The sequence below is a fragment of the Fukomys damarensis genome, unplaced genomic scaffold (assembly GCF_012274545.1).
Source record: "Fukomys damarensis isolate Sample0158 unplaced genomic scaffold, DMR_v1.0_HiC HiC_scaffold_37, whole genome shotgun sequence".
Taxonomy (NCBI): Eukaryota; Metazoa; Chordata; class Mammalia; order Rodentia; family Bathyergidae; genus Fukomys; species Fukomys damarensis.
Genome location: NW_022900949.1, coordinates 54640580 through 54662178, shown reverse-complemented (window position 1 = coordinate 54662178; position 21599 = coordinate 54640580). Strand labels below are relative to the sequence as shown.

Below are 21599 nucleotides of genomic sequence, written 5' to 3'. Positions count from 1 at the left end.
GTGGGTCATTTCCTGAGATTTTAGAAATTTTATAGTGATATTCATAATTTAAACTTTTTCTGCAGTTTTTGAATAGTGGTATGTTGACTTTATACAATGAATTTAAAAGTATTCTTTGTCTTTACTCCATTAGAATTTTAATGGCATTTAAGATTGATTTCAGTTCCCTTAAATTGTACAGAAATTGGCTGTGAAACCAGCTAGTGCTGGTGCTTTAGTGAGGGGGTATATATTGGGTAGCGTTCTCCATTATCTTTGATAATTAATGCTTTTAGAATTTATGTATCCCTTAAAGTCAGTTTAGTATTTTATGTTTTCTTAGAAAGTATTCTACTTCATCCATGTTTACAAAATTATTTGGAAATATTTTTTGTAAAGAACTATCTCTTGGTTTTGTGTGTTCTAACCTTGTACTTTGCCATTAAGTTCTTTGTTTTTATTTAATATTCTCTTCTCTTTCCTGGCCCTAACTACTCATCATTTTTCACCCTTGTAGACTATCACACACACACACACACACACACACACACACACACACACACACACGTACTTTTTGGTTTTTTTGGTACCAGGGATTGAACTCAGGCCCTTGCGCTTTCGAGGCAGGCAGTGGAACCACTGAGCCAAATCCCCAGCCCTCTGTTTGGTTTTTTTTGAGACAGTGTCTTACTGTGTATTTCAGGCTGGCTTGAATTTGCAGTGATGCTCCTGCCTCAGCCTCCCCAATGCTGAAATCATAGGCATGTGACATCACACCTAGCTCACTTTATGCACTTTTATTATTTTTGTTTAGTAATGAAAGTCTTTATGGCCATGACTTTGCCTCTTTATCACTGATTTCTCCCTGTGCTATTGATTGTGATTTATTATTTTAGATATTCTGTAACTTTAGTTTTAATTTCCCCTTTGCCCTAAGAACTATATTAGAAAGCATTCCCACCAGGAGTGCTGGGCATGCCTGTAATCCCAGTACTTGGAAGGCTGAGGCAGGAGGGTTACTGCGAGTTTCAGGTGACTTTCTGTTTTATATTGCATTAAGGCTTCCTTATGAGCCATCCTATGATGGTTTTTCTCTGTTGTATTTTATTTCTTTTAATATTCTGTGAGGACATGAAAAGTGTGCAGCATTCAGATCCTGAGTGGAAGCCACAGCTCTTGCCCACTTCCCAGTTGCTTGCCACAAGCTGTGGTGCCCGAGTCAGACAGTGTCCCTGGTCAGGCTGTCACACACTTGCTGGTTCCTTTGCCCAGAACGCTCTTTGCTAAATATCTGTGTGGCTCCTCTGTCCCTTCCTCGCCTCACTTACTGTTACTACAATGAGGCGTTTCTTCTTAGCATTTTTCAACATCTCACATGATATTTACCCTCCTTTGCCAATACCCCTATGTTGTAAACAGGCTTTTTCTCCTGTTTATTCACTGCTGTTATTTTGTAATAATTTGGAAGGCTTACAGACTGTCGTTCTTCAGTTGGTTCTCTTTATAGCTTTAGGTATCACACTTTATATGTTGTTTCTTATCCCCTGTAGTTATCTGTTTGTTGTGGAGAAGAAAAGAAATTAGCACGCTTGTATTTATTCACATCTTCCAACTTTCTCCTCTGGCACAGTAGTCACATTGGTTATCTTAATACTAATTCTTAAAAGAATACTGCTTGGAAGTATCTTTGTTTCATCTTTAATTTTGAAAGATCTTTTATTGAGCAAAGAATTCTTTCAATACTTTGAAAATATAGCATTATTAATTTTTTAACATTATTGATTTAATTAATGACTTTCTTAACCCTTAACATTTATCACTCAATAAAAATATTTTTTAGCAGGCTTATGATCAGAAGAACATTAGAAGAAGAGTTTATGATGCTTTAAACGTGCTAATGGCAATGAACATAATTTCAAAGGAGAAAAAAGAAATCAAATGGATTGGTCTGCCTACCAATTCCGCTCAGGAATGTCAGAACCTGGAGGTAAGTGAAGACTATCAGTTTATGCATAGTAGCTTGCATTATTTTAGGCCAAAACCTAAAAAAAGAAAGACAGATACTAGAAATCATACAGTACTAAGATACTCCCAATTGTTTATTCATCCATGCTGGCATTTTCTTTTAAGACTGTAGATTTCAGATTTGGGGGAAGCTACAGAGGTGTAGCATGCAGTTTATCGTGTAAATGATGTGATAACTAAATTTGATGTTTTAGCTTTTTCTTAGAGAAGAATCAATCTCATTTTACTCCAGTTTAATTCTGAGCACTGTTCTAATACATTTTTGGTGAATTACGTAATAAAAATAGTATTCTAGAAAATGTTTTGATGCAAAGTAAAGCTACGTGAATCAAACTATTTCCTATATTGGTTATGCAATATTCTGTATGTAGCTATAAAAGCTAAACTTTACCTTTGAGTGTAGAATCAGTACCAACAGAATGACATTTCAGTTGTGTCTTTATCAGGATGGATGGAACGTTCAGCTTGCATGAGTTTTGGAGTGATGTGTGAAACATTTTAAATTCTGTTAACTTTAAACATTGAAAATCCTCTCTAAATGAGCACGTTCCCTGACATCCTGTTGCTAAATCGGTACTACCTAATTTTACTTTCATGGCTGCAAGTGGAGTAAACCAAGGTTAATGATAGCTTTTGGAAAATTACGGTTTTTTATGTTTTCCTTAGTCCTTTCTTCCTCCCAGCAAATAAAAGATTATTTGGTATTATATTGTGAATGCCATTCATTCATCAGAGGTTAGAGAATTAATGTTATATGCTAGCATGGAAATGTCTTCCCATTCTCATTGTTTTCTGCCTAAGAGAATAGAATTTATTTGAGCATCACTTTAACTATGTTATCAGTAATATTAAACTGGTACAAGAGACTCACTAAGCAAAAATGTGTAACATCTACAGTGTGCTCAACCAAAGATTAAACAAGACAAAAGTTGACCCTGAAAGTAAGACGTCATTCTAATTGAGGAAAGGAAAAGTTTAAGAGTGTTATTACCAAAAATGCGTGATTACTCTGGACTGGGGAGGTAGCTCAGTGGTCAAGTGCTCACTTAGCGTGTATGAGGCCCTGGGTTCATCTCCAGCACTGGAAAAGAGAGAAAATTGTGATTGTTCCTGTGAAAGAAGTGTGTGCAGATTCTTTGGAAAGAGAGGGATAAGGAGAGTATCTACCAGGGAAGTCAAGCTGGAGATGAGTCCTGAGGGAGGAGCAGGAGTTCACCACGTGGCTGAGTGAGGGAAGACCTTCCAGACAGAAGCACTGCCTGGGTCAAGACAAACCTGAGAAAGCGTACGCCTGGCTGAGTGCGGCCAGCACAGGCGTGGAGCATGGGGGTCAGTTTCTAGACAGTGCAGACCGGGTCCTGTGAACTGGGGAAGCTAATGATGAGTTAGTTACGAGGGGGAAGATTGATAGGACGCACTTTAAAGGATCCCTGCACCAGTGAGTTGAAAGTTGAGTTAACAGGTACACAGAGAAGGAAATGGGGCAGAGAAGGGATTCTGGATATGGTCTGTGTTAGGTGTAGCAGGAGGTTTGGAGGTGCGCTAGGGATAGAATCCTAACGCAGCCTTATCTAATTGGATGCGGGCACATGGGCAGGAAGGCGCTTCAGCCACAGATGCTGGGGGAAACTCCGGCAGCCTCTTTCTAAAGCAGAAGGCCCCATAGATGTGCAGTGAACTCTGAGTAATTTAAGGCTAAGGTCTGATGATGCTTGTTAGAGGGGCAGAGTGGGAATTCTAGTACAGACCTGAGTAGATAGGGAGCAAAGAGGAAATAATCAGAAGGTGAGAGTGCAGCTTTAAAGACTGGCTTTCATTCGTGATTTTAGAATACGGCCACACTTTATTTAAGAATGTTCTGGGCAGAGGAGATAGGCTTTTTATAAGCAGAAACAGAACAAAAAGTGAATTGCCATTTCTGTTACTCTCCTTGTAAAGGTTAAAACACAGGAGGACTCAAACATGGCCTGTTGGGGATTTAGATGTTACATCTCTTGATTTCTGGGGAGATGAGAGAAACAACTCAGTTTTGACTTGGTGGCACAAAACTTTAGTGTTGGATCAAGAGCAGCTCAGTCCAAACCAGCAGCCTCCTATACAAGAAGATAGTGAGAAACACAACTACAAGGAAACTCAGACCCTAATTTCTGTTACCTAGCTCCTAGTAAGAGTGAGAAAAATAGCAGTTTACATCCAAGAAATCTTTCCCACAGGCTTTTCTCGCTGTAAATAGGAAATGTACTTTAAACAACAGGGAATCTCTCTGTGTTAGCATCTTTGCTTATTAAACTAAAATCTTTGCCAGGCATGGTGGTTCACGCCTGTAATCCCAGCACTCAGAAGGCTGATGACCGTGCCCACAGTTCTGTTTTGCTTGCTTTCCTAGCCCAGCCCTCTCCCCCCAAAAAAGGATTATTTATTTGCCTTAATCAGCAGTTAGAGTGAATTGAGTTTCTCTGAGTAAAATTCTTGATATCTTAGGATAAAGGCCTGAAAATGGAGTGGTACTTTGTCTTATTTTATAACTTATATTTTAAAGATAGAGAAGCAGAGGCGGATAGAACGGATAAAGCAGAAGCGGGCCCAGCTGCAAGAACTTCTCCTACAGGTAAAAATTCTGGGGTGTTCTTTTTTACCTCTCCTGCCTGTATGTTTCTTTTCCACTTACTTGCTTGTGGCGTCAGTGCGTTTTGTAATCGGATGCCTCTCCCAGCCGTAGCCACTGCCCCTGCCCTGAGTGTGGCCTTTTGTGCACCAGTTCTCCTTGGATGTCAGCCTTATACCAAATGCAAGCTATCGGTCTTCTGTCTATTTTATCTCTATATTGGAATGTCACACGGTACTAGGTAAGTTTGAGGGGCTGGAAGTAAAATAATCAAACCCACCTATAATCAGGGAATGACAAAATGACTTGATAAGCTTTATAGAATACCAAAACTTAAACTGTGTTTCTGTCTAAGAAAGGAAAACTGCACATTGGTCCTTAGCACAGAAGGAAGAAAGGAAGGGAGGGAGGGAGGAAAGCGCAAGCGAGCTGGGCCTGGTGGTGCACACCTGTAATCCCAGCGCTCTGCAGGATCACAAGTTGGAGCCCAGCCTCATCCACCTGGGGAGAAACTGTCTCCAAAGGCCTGAGGCTGTGTAGCTCAGGGTGCAGGTCCCGAGTTCACTCACCACTACCACAGAGGAAAAAGAAAAAGAAAGAAATTTTATAGTTTAAAAAGATCCCTGTGCTCATATTCTTTGGGATAATTTCATAGAACTTGGGCTACTTTTTAAAAGTACTATAGGAAAAAACTCTTGTATAAAATCTCGAAAGGGAAAACCACAAGGTAGACAGACTTGTGTTGTTGTTGTCTTGTTAACTGTAGTTGGTATAAAAATTTATTTCCAGCAGAAAGTGTAGTTGGGCCATTTTCAGTCTAATCACATAAACTTTGTACAATGGGCCAGAGAACCTTTATCCTTTTGCTTTCTCAGGAAGATGTCTTTATATGAAAAACTTTACCATTAAATATGTAATCCACTTTGACTTGAATAACTGTAGCCCCTTTGTAATTTTTTTATGTAATATGCTTTTCAGATCTAAAGGTAGCAATAAGTTACCAAATACCACAGCAGCTTTATTTCTTCTATACTTACTCTGTCCCATGGTCAGAATATGTTCTTAAATATCATGATACTTGTTTTTCACTTTCTGTATGCTTGTATTTTCTTTGGGGGTTTTAATTTTCATATTTATTTATAAATCAGAGAGTAAGAGAAAACACTTAGTTTTCTAGGTCTGTGGATGATCTTCAAGGACAAAAGGGAGGAAGTAGGGAAGGGTAGGGTGGCAGCGGGTGAAACAAAGACTAAGCACAAGAAGAAGCCCAGAGACCGTGTTCCCTCCTGATCAGTGATTTATTTCTTACTGCAGTCTGTGTCTGGCTTTCAGACTGAGCACCAGGGAGCAGGCATTTTATATATTTCTCATACTGGGTTTTCAAGTAAGGTTTTGTTAAGTACTTGGAAGGGTATTCTGCAGCTTTAGGAACAAAATTGAGAGCTGACTGTTATTCCTGTGCTGCTGTCTGGAAATCTGCAGGAGCTCTTCCTCCAACTTTTCTGCTGTCCTCTTCTTTCCTGGCTGCCTCTGTGTTGTGCTTGTCCCTGCAAAGTTACCCGCAGTATCCCCAGCCAGCCCACAGTCTCCTGTGCTTGGACTTTCTTGATATCTTGTTTAAACCTTCATGAAGCATTCTGGAGATTGATTTTTTTGCCTTGGTTTTTTTTTTTTTTTTTTCTGTAATTATCTGTTTATGTATCAGAAAGAATGGTCTGGGCAAGATTGCCCTCATACAGGTAGGACTTTCACATCTCCAGGTGGCCAGGAAAGAATGAAGAATATTTTGTATCTGTTTGGTTGTGTAGGAAACATTGTACTTTATATTTTTTAAGTCCTAAATTTCTTCTACAGTCTCTCAAACCAAATGCTGTATTTGTAGATTTCAACTTAGAGACAACCTGTCAACATACGTTGAAATGGCTTTCTCCAAACACTAAGTTGAAATCCAGAGTATAACTGAAAACAAGAGTTTCTGATAGACGTACAGCTTACTTCACCCTAGTGTTTCATTTTTCTTCCTTTGATCAAATAACATTTATAAGGTTGTAGCTGGGTGTGGTAGAAATAGTTCCAGCTACTCAGTTGACTGGAGCAGGAGTACCGCAAGTCTGATACTAGCCTGAACTTAAGGAGATCCTTTCTCAAAATGAAAATAATAAGGGCTGGGGATGGACCTCAGTGGGAGAGTCCCCTTGGCCTCCATCTCCTGTGTGTAGGGGTGGGGGCGGTTTATGAAGCTGTCCTAGGAAGTAAACTAAACTAGTTGTTCTGGAACACTAATTATTTGCTATGGCTAAGGTATTTTAATTTCTTAACGTAAATGTCACTCCCCACTGATGTCACATGACAGAGGTAGCTATGACCTGTATGCCCCTACCTTGTTCCTTTATCCTTTGTAATGTGGGAAAAGAGGAATAGTGTGCATAAATTATATCTATACATAATCCACATACCTTATTTTAATCCTCCCAGACCTTGAATCTTTTCTAGAACTGAAAACACTTAAAAATATTCAGCAAATGGACCGGGGGTTTAGCTCAGTGGTTGCACTGCCTGGCTTGTAAGCTCAGGGACCTGAGTTCGATCCGCAGTACCCAAAAAAAAAAAAAAAAAAAAAAAAAATTAAGAAAAAAAAAAAAAACAGCCTCTGAAATTGATGTTATGAGTCTGGAAGAGAAATGGCTGAAGGAAATTAATCAAAGGGCAACAAATGAGGAAAATTAGTACAGTGAAAATGGAAGGTGATTTTTTCTTTTTGCTATTAAAATAACAGGCTGGATGTAGTGGCGCACGCCTGTAATCCCAGCCTTTCAGAGGCTGAGGCCAGAGGATAGCTGTGTGTTTGACCCCAGCCTGAACCGCACAGTGAGACCCTGTCTCAACTCCCCCCAGAATCTATACTATATATATGGTTGGAGGTGTAGCTCAGTCACGGGGAATGTGTCTACCGTATGAGGCGCTGAACTCCAACACTAGCATCATAAAAGACAAAATAACTTATTTGTACTGCTCTCTTCATCAGTCTTTGGTGCTATTAATTATCCACAATCTCACACAGCACATTACAAATACATAAGGACTTGGAGCCAGGAGAGGAGGTGCATGTCTGTAATCCCAGCCCTTCAGGAGGGTGAGGCAAGAGGAACACAAGTTCACGCCCAGTCTGGGCTACTTGGCAAGTTAGCAAGACTGTCCCTCAAATGCAGAAGGACTGAGGATGTAGCTCAGTGTGAAGAACCAGCATTCAGTCTCCAACACCAAGCACCTTAACGTGGGTGTGTAATTTCCCTGTCGCTGTCCACGTTCCACCATCCCTGTAGGGCAGTGGTGGCAGACGTATAGTGTGTGTGCCGCAGCAGGCACGTGGACCCCTCTGTTAGCACACGACCCAAGTTTCCGGGCAGCTGAGCATCAGACATTCAAGTTTTTTTGTTTTTTGTACCAGGGATTGAACTTAGGACCCTGTGCTTAGCAGCAGAAACACTGAGCTAAATCCCCAGCCAAAAACTCTTGCTTTTTTGCGGGGGTACTCGGGACCAAACTCCGGACCTTGTGCTTGCAAGGCAGGCAGCAGAACCACGAGCTAAAACACAGCCCTAGATATTCAAGTTTAATTGCAGTGTTGGCACTTTGCGATAAATAAATGGGTTTTGGGTTGCAGTTTGGGCACTCGATCTCTAAAAGGTCCACTATCACTGCTCTAGGGCCACAAGGCTAGGCAAGGACGGGAAGAGCTCCCAGGAAGTGTGTTACTGTAGAGAGGAAAAGAAACTAGGCAGAAGGGCTCAAACATTGCATCCTTTTTCTCAGTTCTGAGGTTTGAGCACATCTTCCTCTTATTAGTAAATGAATTAAGCAATAAATATAAACCGACTTGAATTCTTTGAAACAGAAAATAATAAATGTAACTTAGGTAATGTTTGGTTATGATAGTGTTTTTAAAAACTTATTAGACACGATGTTTGCATTTCTTACGTGAAGTTGGTGCGTGCACCTGACGTCTGAATTTGTTTTCCTCTGTCCCTTTCCCTCCCTTCCCTCTCCTTCCCTCACCTCTTTCCCTTCCCATTTGAGAAAGGTCTACCTACTTCCTGTTGTCTCTTTTATTTTGGTCTTTATTTACAATTTGGGTTTCTCATATAAGAAAAACTGTACAATATTTAATCTTTTGCGTCTGATTTATTTCACTACACATTATAGTCTCCAGGTGCACCCATTTTCCTACCAGTGACTCTCTTTTTTTTATACCGGGAATTGAACTCAGGACCTTGCATTTGGCAGGCAGGTGCAGCACCACTGAGCCACATCCCCGGCCTGTGACTCAAGTTTATTTTTATGGCAGAATAGTACTCCATTGTGTGTGATAGTGATTAATATTGATAGTGTATTTTTGGCTACACCATTAGGCTGGAATAAATTGGAGTCCATTCTGTCTTACCTATTGTAAGAGTGAATGTTCACTTTTTAGGGACATATTTCCTAGCCATTTTAAGATTATCTCCCCCACCACCACCCCAGAACTGGGCTTGAAATTGTGATGCTCCTGCCTTATCCTCCGAGAGTGCTGAGACTACAGGCGTGTATCCGCATGCCCAGTTAGGTAATAGCATTCTTAACCAAGCTAGTTAAGGCCCAGAACCTGAAGTAAACAACCTGGGTATAAGAATGTTAAAAGCTGAAAAATAACTTGAAATCTCACTACTAGTTGAGAAAACATAACAAGCTAATGAAAAAAATGAATGGTTCTAACCTCAGGTATTTTTAAAACCATTATGTGTTTCATGAGCAGATGAAAAAAATTAAACTGTGGGCCAGGGATTTAGCTCAGTGGTTCCACCGCCTGCTTCGCAAGCACAAAGATCTGAGTTCGATCCCCAGTACCAAAAAAAAAAAAAAATTAAACTGCATAAGGTCTATATAATGCACTTTCCTTATTCAAAAGGAGCCAGGGGCTAGGGATTTAGCTCAGTGGCACTGCACCTGCCTTGCAAGCACAAGGTCATAAGTTGGATCCCTGGTACCAAAAAAAAAAGAGAGAGAGAGACAGTATTATAAAAGGTCACTTTCTTTGGCTTTTGAGTAATGATTATTACTTACAACAGCAAAACTCAGTATAAAGATTCAGGCCTTAGTCAGATATGGTTGTGCCCATTGGTAACCTCAGAACTGAGGAAGGCTGAGACCGGAGGATCAAGCTCAAGTCCTACCTGGGCAATTTAGGGAGACATTATCTCAAAATTTTAAAAAAAAGTAAATAAAACAGGTTGCAGTTGTAGCTCAATGGTAGCGCATGCCCCCCCTGGTTTGATCATAGTACTGAGCCCCACCAGGCAAACAAGAAAAAGAATTCATGCCTTGTACATTTTCTAATCTGTACTGTGCCTCAGTTGCTTCCTCAGGAAAATGTCAGGTTGAGGAAGGCTCAGGCTGGGTTCCAAATGTGTCCTGAGGCTATGGAGAAATTTTGCAGTGCCTTAGAAACCACTGTGGTAATGAAAGACTCTGGGCTGCTGCAGGTAGTCCAAGCAATGCTGCTCCGCCTGTTTTATTTTATTATTTTTTATTTGTTTGTTTGTGTGGTACTGGGTATCAAACTCGAGACCTTATTCTTGCAAGGCAGGCAAGGGCACCACTGAGCTAAATCCCCAGCCCTCCACTTGTTTTATGTAGTGAGTCTCCCAGGTGAAGCTGTTTGAGGATAGCATTCTGTGGCTTTAAAACATTTGCATGTCCTGAGGCTAGATGATCTAAAAGGTATTTTTAAACTATTAGATAAAGTCTCTTTGAGACCAGGGGTGTGGTGACATAGACCTATAAACCAAAGCCCTCTAGAGACTAAAGCAGGAGCATCATAAGTTCCAGGGTCCAGCCTAGAGCCAGTAGCAAGACCTTGTCTCGAAAAGAAAAGAAAATATTAAAAGGAAAAGTAAGTGGCAGGGCATAGTGGTGTACACCTTTAATCCCAGCCCTTGGGAAGCTGAGGCAGGAGGGTCACCACAAGGTTGAGACCTGTCTGGGCTATGTAGCGAGTTCAAGGCCGTCCTGAACTACATACCCTGTCTCAAAAAATAAGTATATTTGACCCTAAATTCTCAGGAAACTGTTGGATAAGCTCACTTGGTTGTGTTGTCACTGTGTCACTGGGCTTCACAGATCTGTGAGATCCTGTTTCTGTGGGTGATTAAAAACCAAGGGCTCCAGTATTTACATTAGGATGATGTTAGACATCGTGAGTGTATATTTTTCCCCTTGAAATGTATTACTGTGTACCATTCTGATATTTCTTCTTAAATGTATAATTTTTATTCAGTAGTGTAAATGGACTGTCCCTTCAAATTCTCTGCTTTTAAAAGTATTAATTCACTTAAATTCCAGTTCATTTATCTCCAGTGAATGACCGTTGTCGTTTTATTGAACATTACAGCAAATTGCTTTCAAAAACCTGGTACAGAGAAATCGACAAAACGAACAGCAAAACCAGGGCCCTCCAGCGCTGAACTCCACCATCCAGCTGCCGTTTATAATCATCAATACGAGCAGAAAGACAGTGATAGATTGCAGCATCTCCAGTGACAAGTGAGTAGCGTCTGGGACCAGTGCCGGCTGGCCTTTGGCCTTCTGCCTTCCGTTAACAGCATCATCTGCAGGAGAAAGATGGTCGCCCTCCAGGGCTGGCTTCCATGGGGCACAGCAAGCTCCGTGTCAGCCCGGGTGCTTGCCTTTGGCCAGAGTGACCCCGTCGTTCACTCTGCTGCTGCCTGTGATGTGCGTGTCACGGCCCAAGCTGTGGGGTGCCCCACGTGTGCTGGATCGTCCCTGAGGGTTTAGGACGAGATGGGCTCATTGGTGATCGCTATCATAGTTCAGTACTAGGTCAGCAGTGGCATTAAACAGTCATGTCTTTGTTTTACTATATCACAATTATGTGTGCTTTTCCTAGGCAATGAAATGACATTAAGATGATGGGCGTTTTACTTTTTTTTGCTTAAAACATTTTTTTTTTACATTTTAATTAAAATGGATGCTGACATCATAGCAAGAAAAAAATAGAGAATTCCTCTTTCATTTATTTGACCATTCATGAAAACCAGTGGTCTGCAGGCTGTTCCCGGTACAGTGAGACAGGAAGACTACAGAATGAGATGGGACCCCACTGAGGGTGTGGTTCCCCACCTACCTGCTCCACAGCTGTTTTCTTAGCAACAAATAGACATGACACTAGCACTTCTGTGTCTTCCCAGCTATTACGAGGAGTGAGTGAAGTCATTCCTATAAAGGGTCTGACTCAAGGCAAGCACTTTAGAAATGTTAGCTTTATTACAAAGGGTCAGCAATAATTACCCACATTAGGATTCCTCTGAGAGCCAGAGAACACTGTATTGATGACATCAGTGTCGCTGACGTGCCCAGAACCGCCTCGGGGAGACTGGAACTTCTTTTCTCTGCTAGCATTGTTCTCCCTTTCTATCTCTGTCTCACAAGAATTTGTGGGGGAAAGAGGATAAACGGTAACAGGAGGGGCTTCAAAAATATTTGACACTTACAGGCATAATAAGAAATAACAAAGACCGTAGAAGCTATGAAGTTAACCAGATCCATTTTTCAAGGTTTTTAGCCTCTCTGAGATCTTGTTCCTTCCACCATAAAAATAAGAATTACAGCCAGGCATGGTGGCTCACGCCTCTAATCCCAGCGCTTGGAGGCTGAAGCAGGTGGATTGCTACAAGTTCAAGGCCAGCCTGGACTACATAGTGAGTTCAAGGTCAGCCCAAACTACATAGCAAGACCCTGTCTCAAAAAACAAACAAAAAACAAATAAGAATTATAGTATTGCCAGTTCACAAAAGCCATAGATAAATTTATACAGGACTCAGACTAGTGGTCAGTAAATGTTATATGTCTGAATTATTATTTTTCATGAGCTTACAAATTCATTGAAAAACCTACATCTGAGGGAACTGTTAACATCTTTTCAGAAAAACAATCTCCCCAAACTTCACCTTGTAGTTACTTTAAAGTTGACCACTTATGTGGCAGATTATAAAATCCTTTTCCTACGGCTAATCTTTTAAGTCAAAAACGGTACCAAGACACTGAAACTGCTGGCCTGTAGGTTCCTGGACACTGTTCAGTAGGCCAGAATCTTTGGGTGCTGTGCCTTGGGTGGCCACTGACTCAGTCTTTACCTGGCCAGCACTGCATGGGAAAGCTTGTGCGCACTTATTATTGAAGGTGGCTGCACAGCCCTGTCTGCTGGTTACTTTGGTGATGCAATCTTTCCCTTAATTAAGCAAGAGGCTTTCCCACAATGAGGCTTAAGTTTGTAAAGCCATAAGCTTTGAACAGATGCCTGAAATTATCTCTTTGCCAAAGGATCCACTTCAGACTTTTTTCCTAAAAACTTATTAATACTTATTAATATACTTTAGAGTATTTAAATATGGCATCTTAATAAATAAATAAATAATAAGTAAGGCATCTTGCTTCAAATTGTTAAGTTTTTCTCTGACCTAGGATGTTTTATAAAACATTTCACCTTCACATGATTTTAAGAGAATTCCAGCCAGGTGTGGTGGCCCACACCTGTAATCCCAGCACTCTGGAGGCTGAGGCAGGAGGATCACTGTGAGTTCAAGACCAGCCTGGGCTACATAGTGAGTTCCGGAGCAGTCTCAGCTACATAGTGAGACCCTGTCTAAAAAAAGAGAGAGAGAGAGAGACAGAGAGAGAGAGAGAGAGAGGAGAGAATTCCATAGTGAGATGAAAGCCACCAATGTTCCAGAAGCTGCACCTGCACCCTGTCCCTTCAGAGCTATAGCCTGTGATGAAAGTGTCATAGGCCTGGTCAGGAGGCCAGCGGAATATGTCTTCCCACATCGCCTCTCAGCTGTGCTGGGCAGCTAGTTGCCCAGATTGGGGCCCTTTTCAGGGACATGTGGAAATGTGCAAATATGTATTACACATACCACCTTTTCTTTAAAACATTTCACTACCTTGTCCTTCATGACAGTGTTGAAAAGTTGTTCAGCTTGTTGTCTTTATTTAAACCAGGCATACTGATACATGCCTATACTCCCAGGTACTTTGGAGCTGAGGCAGGAAATCACATTTGAGATCCACCTGGCAACGTATCAAGCAAGACTGTGTCCCAAAAAACAAAAAAGATCTTCTGTTTATGCTTAGCTAAAGTATGCTATAGTGAACACTTGACTCATGAAGTAAGCATTCAAGATATGTTTTCCTCAAAGCTAATAACCAGCTATAGTAGGGTTACATCAAATTAAAATGACTTTTTTGTTTTGTTTTTTGTATGAGGAGATGAAACCCGAGACTTCAGCTGAGCTACATCCCAGCCATTTTATGCGATTTTTATTTTGAGACATGGTCCCGTTAAGTAGCTAAATTGCCGGGTTTGTTTGAACTTGCCTCCCAGAGTGCTGGGATAGGTTTTGCTTTTATGGCAGAACTATTGACAGCTTTGAGAAGTACTGGATTTAGGGCCAGGGATTTGGCTCAGTGGTTCTGCCACCTGCCTCGCAAGTGTAAGGACCCAAGTTCAATCCCCGGTACCAAAAAAAAAGAAAAGTATTGAATTTAGAGCAAAATTCTGTCTCCTATTTGCTAATAACATTAGGGTTAAAACATACGGATTTAAGCAGTGCAAGGAAAATGCACGCCTGTAATACCAGCACTCAGGAGGCTGAGGCAGGTGGATTGCCACAAGTTTGAGGCAAGCCTGGGCTACATAATGACTTTAAGGCCAGCCTGAAGTGCATAGTGATACCCTGTCTCAAAAAACACAAAACACCAGCCAGGCATGGTGGCGCACACCCTAATCCCAGCACTTGTAATCCCAGCAGGAAGATCGCTGTGAGTTCGAGACCAGCCTGGGGTACATAGTGAGTTCCAGGTCAGTCTCAGCTGTACAGAAGAGATTCTGTCTCCAAAAAACCAAAAAAACCCAAAAAAACAAAAAAAAACAAAACCAAAAACCAAAAAAAAACACCACACACACACTAAACAGGGCCGGAGATTTAGCTCAGTGGCACTGCACCTGCCTTGCAAGCTCAAGGTCCTGAGTTTGATCCCTGGCACCAAAAAAAACACACAAAAAACAAAAATATGGACTTCTGCTGTCTCAAGAAAGCTATTTTAATTGGAAATCAATTGCTTGAAAGGTCAGTACAACAAAAATGACTGAACACAACAGAATGACTCGGTGCTCTAAATGGTGAGTTTCTAAAACCATGGCTAACATTAAGCCTTGGTTCTCTAAAAGTACAGGGCCCAGGGCCGGGGATTTAGCTCAGCGTTTTGGTGTCCTGCCTCGCAAGCGCAAGGACCAGAGTTCAATCCCCGGTACCACAAAAAAAAATATATATATATATCCTTAACATAAAAGTACAGGGCCCAGAACCACTCAGATGTCTCCAGTACTGACAACCCCATCCTTACTTTGTTCTGTGCTGCAGGTTTGAATATCTCTTTAATTTTGACAACACCTTTGAGATCCATGATGACATAGAAGTCCTGAAGCGGATGGGAATGTCCTTTGGCCTGGAGTCAGGCAAGTGCTCTCTGGAGGACCTGAAACTGGCTAAATCGCTGGTGCCAAAGGCTTTAGAAAGTTACATCACAGGTATGTTACCCAGTGCTGGCCCCTGCTGGCCCTGACTAAAGGTCAAAGCCTGACTTACTAAGAGCTGTAAAATCTGAGAAAATGTGTGCCAGTTTCACCACATTGAAATTTGTAACACTTGCTGAGCATGACACGCTTGTAATCCCAGCACTCAGGAGGCTGAGGCAGGGGCACTGTTGCTGCAAGTTCAAGCCAGCCTAAACTACACAGCAAGACCCTGTCTCAAAAAAAAAAAAATGTTTTGTTTTAAATTTTATTACACTTTGTATAATAAGTGTAGGAGCTTTTTTCAAAAATTAAGTGGGTTTTTATAATATCATGAACCTACATCTCTACCACATACTTTCTGTGGCTGTAAATTGGCTGGCTCACCACTTAAAAAAAGTTTTGCATTTTCTGTGATCCAGATATTTGTAGAAATCATGATTGTCCTAGTTTGTAGAAATATATATTCTACAAATATAATTTGAATACTTAAACAATGTGCTTGCCTTTGCTTTCACTTAGAATTTCACATTGCATTTTATTTTGGTTTGGTGTTTTTTTTGGTGGGGAGGGGGGCTACCGGGGATTGAACTCGGGTCCTTGCGCTTGCAAGGCAGGCCACCGAACCGCTGAGCTAAATCCCGAGCCCTTTGGTTTGGTTTTTTGAGACAGTGTCTTACTATGTTGCTTTGGCCAGCCTCAGATACCTTGGGTTCAAGCGGTCCTGCCTCAGCCTCCCCAGAAGCTGGGATTACAGGTGTAAGCCCCTGTATGTCACTTTTTCTATTGTTTTCTTTTTGTTTTGTTTTGTTTCGCAGTGATGGGTATCAAACACATCTGTGTCATTTTAAAACAGCATTTTAATAGTATATTTCTAAGATATTAAATATAAGAAAGATGATGATTTTAATTGTATTTACTTTGGCCCTTTGTCACAACAGAAGAGTTTGTTGACTGAGGTTTGGTTTCTGTTGGATTTGGTTGTTAAGCTGGTACCACCTGCCTTCTCCAAGGGTGACTCCTTGTTCTCTTCACCCCTCAGCCATCCTGTGACTATCTCCCCTGCTTCCCCTCCCCAGACTCTCTGCCCTGCATCCTACTGTCTCATTAGCAACCCAGTCACACTGGACTCCCAGCAGGGTCTAAAGAAAAGGCTTACCAGTAAATCAACAGAATTTGACTAGCTCATGCCCAGTGAGAAGCCTTGAGGTGAGCAGGCAGACTCTGTAGTTTGATCTCTTCCTAACCTCATTTGCACACTAGGATACAGATTTCTGGGTAGTTCAAAGGAAGGAACGTGTGCCTTTCCTGCGGAAAGGTACAGAAGAGCTCTTGGGTAAGTGTGAGAACTATTGTGTGGATCCCATGCAAAAAGTTTGTTTTGGCAGATCACATTTTGTGAGAGTATGTTAAGTTTTATCTTACAGTGTAAGTGAAATCTTTTCTTTTTTCAGAGTATATTTCTAATGTTTCAACTTTTTTTTTTTTTTTTTTTTTTTTTTTTTTGGTACTGGGGATTGAACTCAGGACATTTCGCTTTTGAGGCAGATGGCCACACTACTGAGCTAAATCCCCAGCCCTCAACTGCCTATTTCTTATAGTCACAGTTGAAAGAGATAGTTCTCATTCAGTATCATTTAGATATTATATGCTCCAGTTATTGCCTTCTTTGAGCTGACATTCTAAATAGGGAGGTAATTATTAAGTAAAATTGCAGTAAGAATTGATTAGTGTTGTGATATCATTATGGCATATGCACAGAAAATAAGATTGCAAGGATTTACCCAAAATAGTTTCTGTAAACTGTAATGTCTGTGTCACCATGTTAAAAACACGACTGCATTAAAAACCTCCCTCATTAAGGGCCAGGGATTTAGCTCAGTGGTGCTGTCGCCTGCCTTGCAAGCCCAAGGACCCGAGTTTGAATCCCCAGTACCCACAAAAAAAATCTTCATTAAAAACATAACTTTAAAAAAAAAGACTTTTAAAAATAAGGGCAAGTTTGAATTGTAAAGCAAAGATCATCGGGAAAAAAATTTGTCGGAAACAGAGAGGATCTTTGATAAGTAATAGCATCAAGTTCACCCGCAGTCACTTAAAAAATGATAAAGCAAGGGTTGAGTAAAAATGTGTGTATCAGTCTTCCAGGAGTGGGGCCTTGGCTTCCTTCTTACCTAAGACACTTCTGATTTGACCGATTCTTCTCATCTCTTGGCTGTGGCTGTTAGTTAACACCACGGTCAAGGGCGAGAGGAGCAGTTGTCCAAGATCCCACACACACCAGTTACCTGGGAAGCCTTCTGGAGGTGTTTTCTAAGGAAAAAAATAAAGTCTATGATTATTTTACTTTAAATTCTGTCTCCCTATATTAGTCTGCATTTTTTTTTTTGAAAGTTGGGTTCTTCCTAGGGTAGCAGAATTGTCTAGCTATAGTTAAGAACAGATTTATCCGTGAATTATCTCTGCTTTTTTTCACACTATAACAGCAGCAGCACAGAATATACAGAGCCTACTTTTTTCTCTTTCTCTCTCAGATATCTCCACAGGACCTTCTTGGTTAAATCAGGGACTACTTTTGAACTCTGCCCAATCAGCATCAAATTTAGATCTGACCACCGGTACAACCTTACCCCAATCAAGGTATGTGTTTTTTTCTAAGTTAGAAAGACAAAAAATAAGTACGTAAGTAAATGAAATGGCAGACCACAAAGTCGTAACTCTGCAGGGGCGAGCCAGGGCATCTCTCACTGCCGCGCGAGTCCTGAGCAGGTCTGTGGTATGTGTTGCCCCGGCACCTCCTTCCTGTTTTTATTCATATGTCTTAGAAAGACTCTCACTACTGCATTAATGAACCTGTGTGTTTTTAAATGTTTGCTAGTGTAAACCAAGGGTTATGCTTGGATGCTGAAGTGGCCTTAGCAACCGGGCAGTTCCTTGCCCCAAACAGTCACCAGTCCAGCAGCGCAGCCTCTCACTGCTCTGAGTCCCGAGGCGAGACCCCCTGCTCGTTCAACGATGAAGACGAGGAAGAAGACGAGGAGGATTCCTCCTCTCCAGAATAAAGATGAGAGAAAAGTCACATTTTAATATTTGATGCTCATGTGTGTTTTTAGTGTGAGGTCGTTTTTTAAATGATTGCTTCAGTCTTTGCCTTTGTTTGCAGTGTGTTCAGGGAAAACCAGAGAAACACAAGAAGCAAATTACGTGAAGGCTGAGATGATTGAAATGAAAGTTAACATAGCATGAATGAAAACTGACCAGCAGAGCAGTAGATCACATCGAAACAAAGTATGTTTTCTGAGGAGGTAGAAGGGGTGTAATCCCCACAGTGGCGGCAGGAGTGAGGCTTATTTTATCTTCTAGAGTGAGAGCTTTGTATTCCTCACAGCCATGCAACCGAGTTAGAATCGCGATCGCTTCAAGGATCAGTCCTCAGCCATGGTCGTGTTGCTTCTGTCCCTCTCCTGGGCTGCCTTTTACCAGGCAGAAGTGAACAGAAGTCCTCATTTGGGGGTGTATGGCGAGGGGACTAGATTGCAGTCCTGTGGCCTGGGAGCACAGATTCGCTGCTGAATGCCGGAAGTCTAGCTGAAGTGCTCTACGCATCTGCTGCCTTAGCTTCGGAAAGGAGCAAGCGCTAACTCTTAAGTACTTAAGTGACGTTTAGAGTAATTTATAGTAAAACTGATATGATCGTTATTAGCCAATGCATTGGTGCATAGGATTTACTAGGGCTACTTAATGGAAGCCAAAATAGAAAGCATTTCCACGTGCATTAAAATTTGCCAGCACTGCCTTTTGCCAGCGTTCTAAATCTGGAGTTTTACAGAGAAGGGAACTGTATCTGTAGTTTTAATCAAAGCTATGCATTTCATACAGCTTTTTCATTTGCTATGAAACAGAAAAGCAAATTCCTTTGACCAAACTGCCTGCCTACCGCTCTCTGAAGTAATTGTGTGGTTTTTACCCAGTGTGCAATTTGTGAAAATGAACCAAATGTCATTACTTTTGTGTTGAAAGAAAAGTCTGTTTCAAGAATATGAACAGTAATGTTTTCTTGTACATGTTACCTTTTTTCCACATTTTAATTAATCAAAATGACCTTGTTAGATTTATTCCTAGGTAAGCTGTATTTGAAACTAACCCAATTTTTGGTGTTTCTGCGAAAAACACTGAACACTCCGGTTGATTGGATACACAGTAGTTGGTATGTAGTGTGCAGTTTTATAGCCAAAGATGTTGGAAATACTGCACTGGGCTGTTCATGATCGCTGCTTCTCTGAATGAAGGAGTGGGGGACATAAGCCACCAGGCCCAAACCCCAACTTAATTATATAGTAAGGCCTTAAAAGGGAACAAAGACTCAGAAGAATTAACTTTAAAATTTTGTCTTGACCCATAAGGATTTAGTGACTGTGGGCCCAGGCCCAAGTGTGGCCCACACTGGTTCCTTGCTCTCCGCCCCAGGAAGCCTTCTAAAGCTCTCCTGCCGTGCTCCAGTTAGCTGTAGGTGAAGGCTTCAGCTGGCTTACATTTTTATTAGGACCTCATGCAAACACTGACGAAGAAGATCACACAATTTTAGCTTAGGCACCTTGGAGACAGCTCTCATTGTGGCAGAACTAAGCCTTGGCGTGTTCATAGGGGAAGAGAGGTAATGGCAGGTTGAACAGAGTCCGTCTGAGCTGAGTGCTGAGCAGACCTCTCTCAGATGGAAGCCGTCCAGAGTGCTGCAGAGGCGGCGGCAGGTGCCACAAGCCTGTGACAGCTGTTTCTGCCCGCACAGGTGGGGTGAAATGGGCTCTCCTATGTGGTCCTCTAAGGAGCTGCTGCCTGGTGTACCAGGCTTGTGCTGTCTCAGCTCTACCTAAAGGAAACCTAGCAAGGAGCCAGAGAGGCCAAGGGCCACAGATGCCCTTCTGGTTTTCAAAATACTCAGTTACATCTCTCAAGATAGATTTCAGAATTTAAGAAAAATACATGAATTATACCCACTTCTTTTCTAAATAGCAGATTTTTTTTTTTCCGTACCGGGAATCAAACTCAGGACCTTGCACTTGCAAAGCAGGTGCAGTGCCACTGAGCTAAAGCCCCGGCCCCTAAATACCACAGTTCTTGTTAGGAGTTTTTGGGAAGCTGTTTCCTTGCATCTTCCCTCTGTTGCTGTAGTGCTTTAAATTGATAAAATGTGGGCTTTAAAAACAAAAAACCAAAAACTCATCCATCGTGGTTCCCAACCACTGCCCTCCCAGCCATCGGTGTGTGACGTTGGCAAGAATGTCTGTATTTCTCAGTGATGCCTTTGGGTCACTGCTGAGGACATCTCGCTCAGTGACACTGTGGTCACTGCCTCATGTTGCTGGTCTCAGACCTTACCTGGAAACAACTAGGTTGAGGTGTTGGGAAAGATTAATTCTGTTCTTCGGTATCTCTGATACTCATACCGTCTGGGGTCCGAGTCCACACTGAGTCACATTCATACAGGAGTCAAAGTGAAGAAGTTGCAGTCATGACTCCTAGGCTGCTTTGTGTGAATGGTACACGAAGTTACCTGGGGACACTCACTGCCCTGCTTGGTCACACTGCTGTTTGGGGAGCTTGAGGGGAGGGGCCTTCCTTGCTGAGGGCCCCTGTGGCTGTTCCCTCTAGCCAGAGTCAGCAAAGCCTGGCAGCGAGGAGCTCCAGGGCTGTGCCCTTGACCCTCCATGGCGAAAGCACTGCCGGGACACGGCAGAGCCAAGGTGTCTTCACCTGTCCCCATGCCAGTGTCTCTGCACTCTTCACATCTGCAGTAAGTGTTTGTAGACATTGTGCCTTATGGTCACTGAGGGCAGGAGGGGGCGAGAAGGGGCTCAGGGTGACCGTCCTCCTCACACTGGTGCCTGCTGCCTCCAGGAATGAGGGGTGGGTCGCAACCTGTTCGGCATCCTTCCGTTTCATTCCTTAGTGAAGTACCAGGGATGGGCATGCTGACCTGTGCTGATATCCCAGCACTCTGGAGGCTGAGGCAGGAGAGTCAAAAGTTTGAGCCCCATAGAGCAACTTAGTAAGACCCTGTCTCAAAATAAATAATATAAAATGGGCTGGGGCTTAGTGTGATAGCTTAGTGCAAAGGCCTTTGTTTCAGTCTCCAGTACCTTAAAATAAATAGATAAATCTCTGTAGTTTCTTTTACCAGGATGAAAGGATAACTCCTTCCATTAACAGCATTTGCAGTTGTAACCGTACTCTGCTATATTTGAAAAATAATGCCAGGATCTGTCCTTGAAAGGAAAGTTGCCTCTTAAAGCATTGGCATGGAGGGCCGGGGATTTAGCTCAGCGGTTCGGTGGCCTGCCTTGCAAGCGCAAGGACCCGAGTTCA

The 21599-nt window shown here is 42.0% G+C and overlaps 1 protein-coding gene across 10 annotated transcripts in view; it reads left to right on the top strand.

Moving 5' to 3' along the window:
* Positions 1-21285, top strand: part of Tfdp2 (transcription factor Dp-2) — a 127049-nt gene extending 105764 nt beyond the window's left edge. For 8 of the 10 annotated variants that reach the window (XM_010608186.2, XM_010608184.2, XM_010608192.2 and 5 more), the window contains 6 exons: positions 1820-1966; positions 4544-4612; positions 11037-11188; positions 15085-15251; positions 17771-17876; positions 18115-21285. In XM_010608186.2, coding sequence (XP_010606488.1) covers positions 1820-1966; positions 4544-4612; positions 11037-11188; positions 15085-15251; positions 17771-17876; positions 18115-18298 — 825 coding nt within the window. In that variant the 3' untranslated portion in view covers positions 18299-21285. The other 2 variants (XM_010608185.2, XM_033759482.1) reach the window with 2 other exon arrangements.
* The last annotated feature ends 314 nt before the right edge of the window (positions 21286-21599 follow it).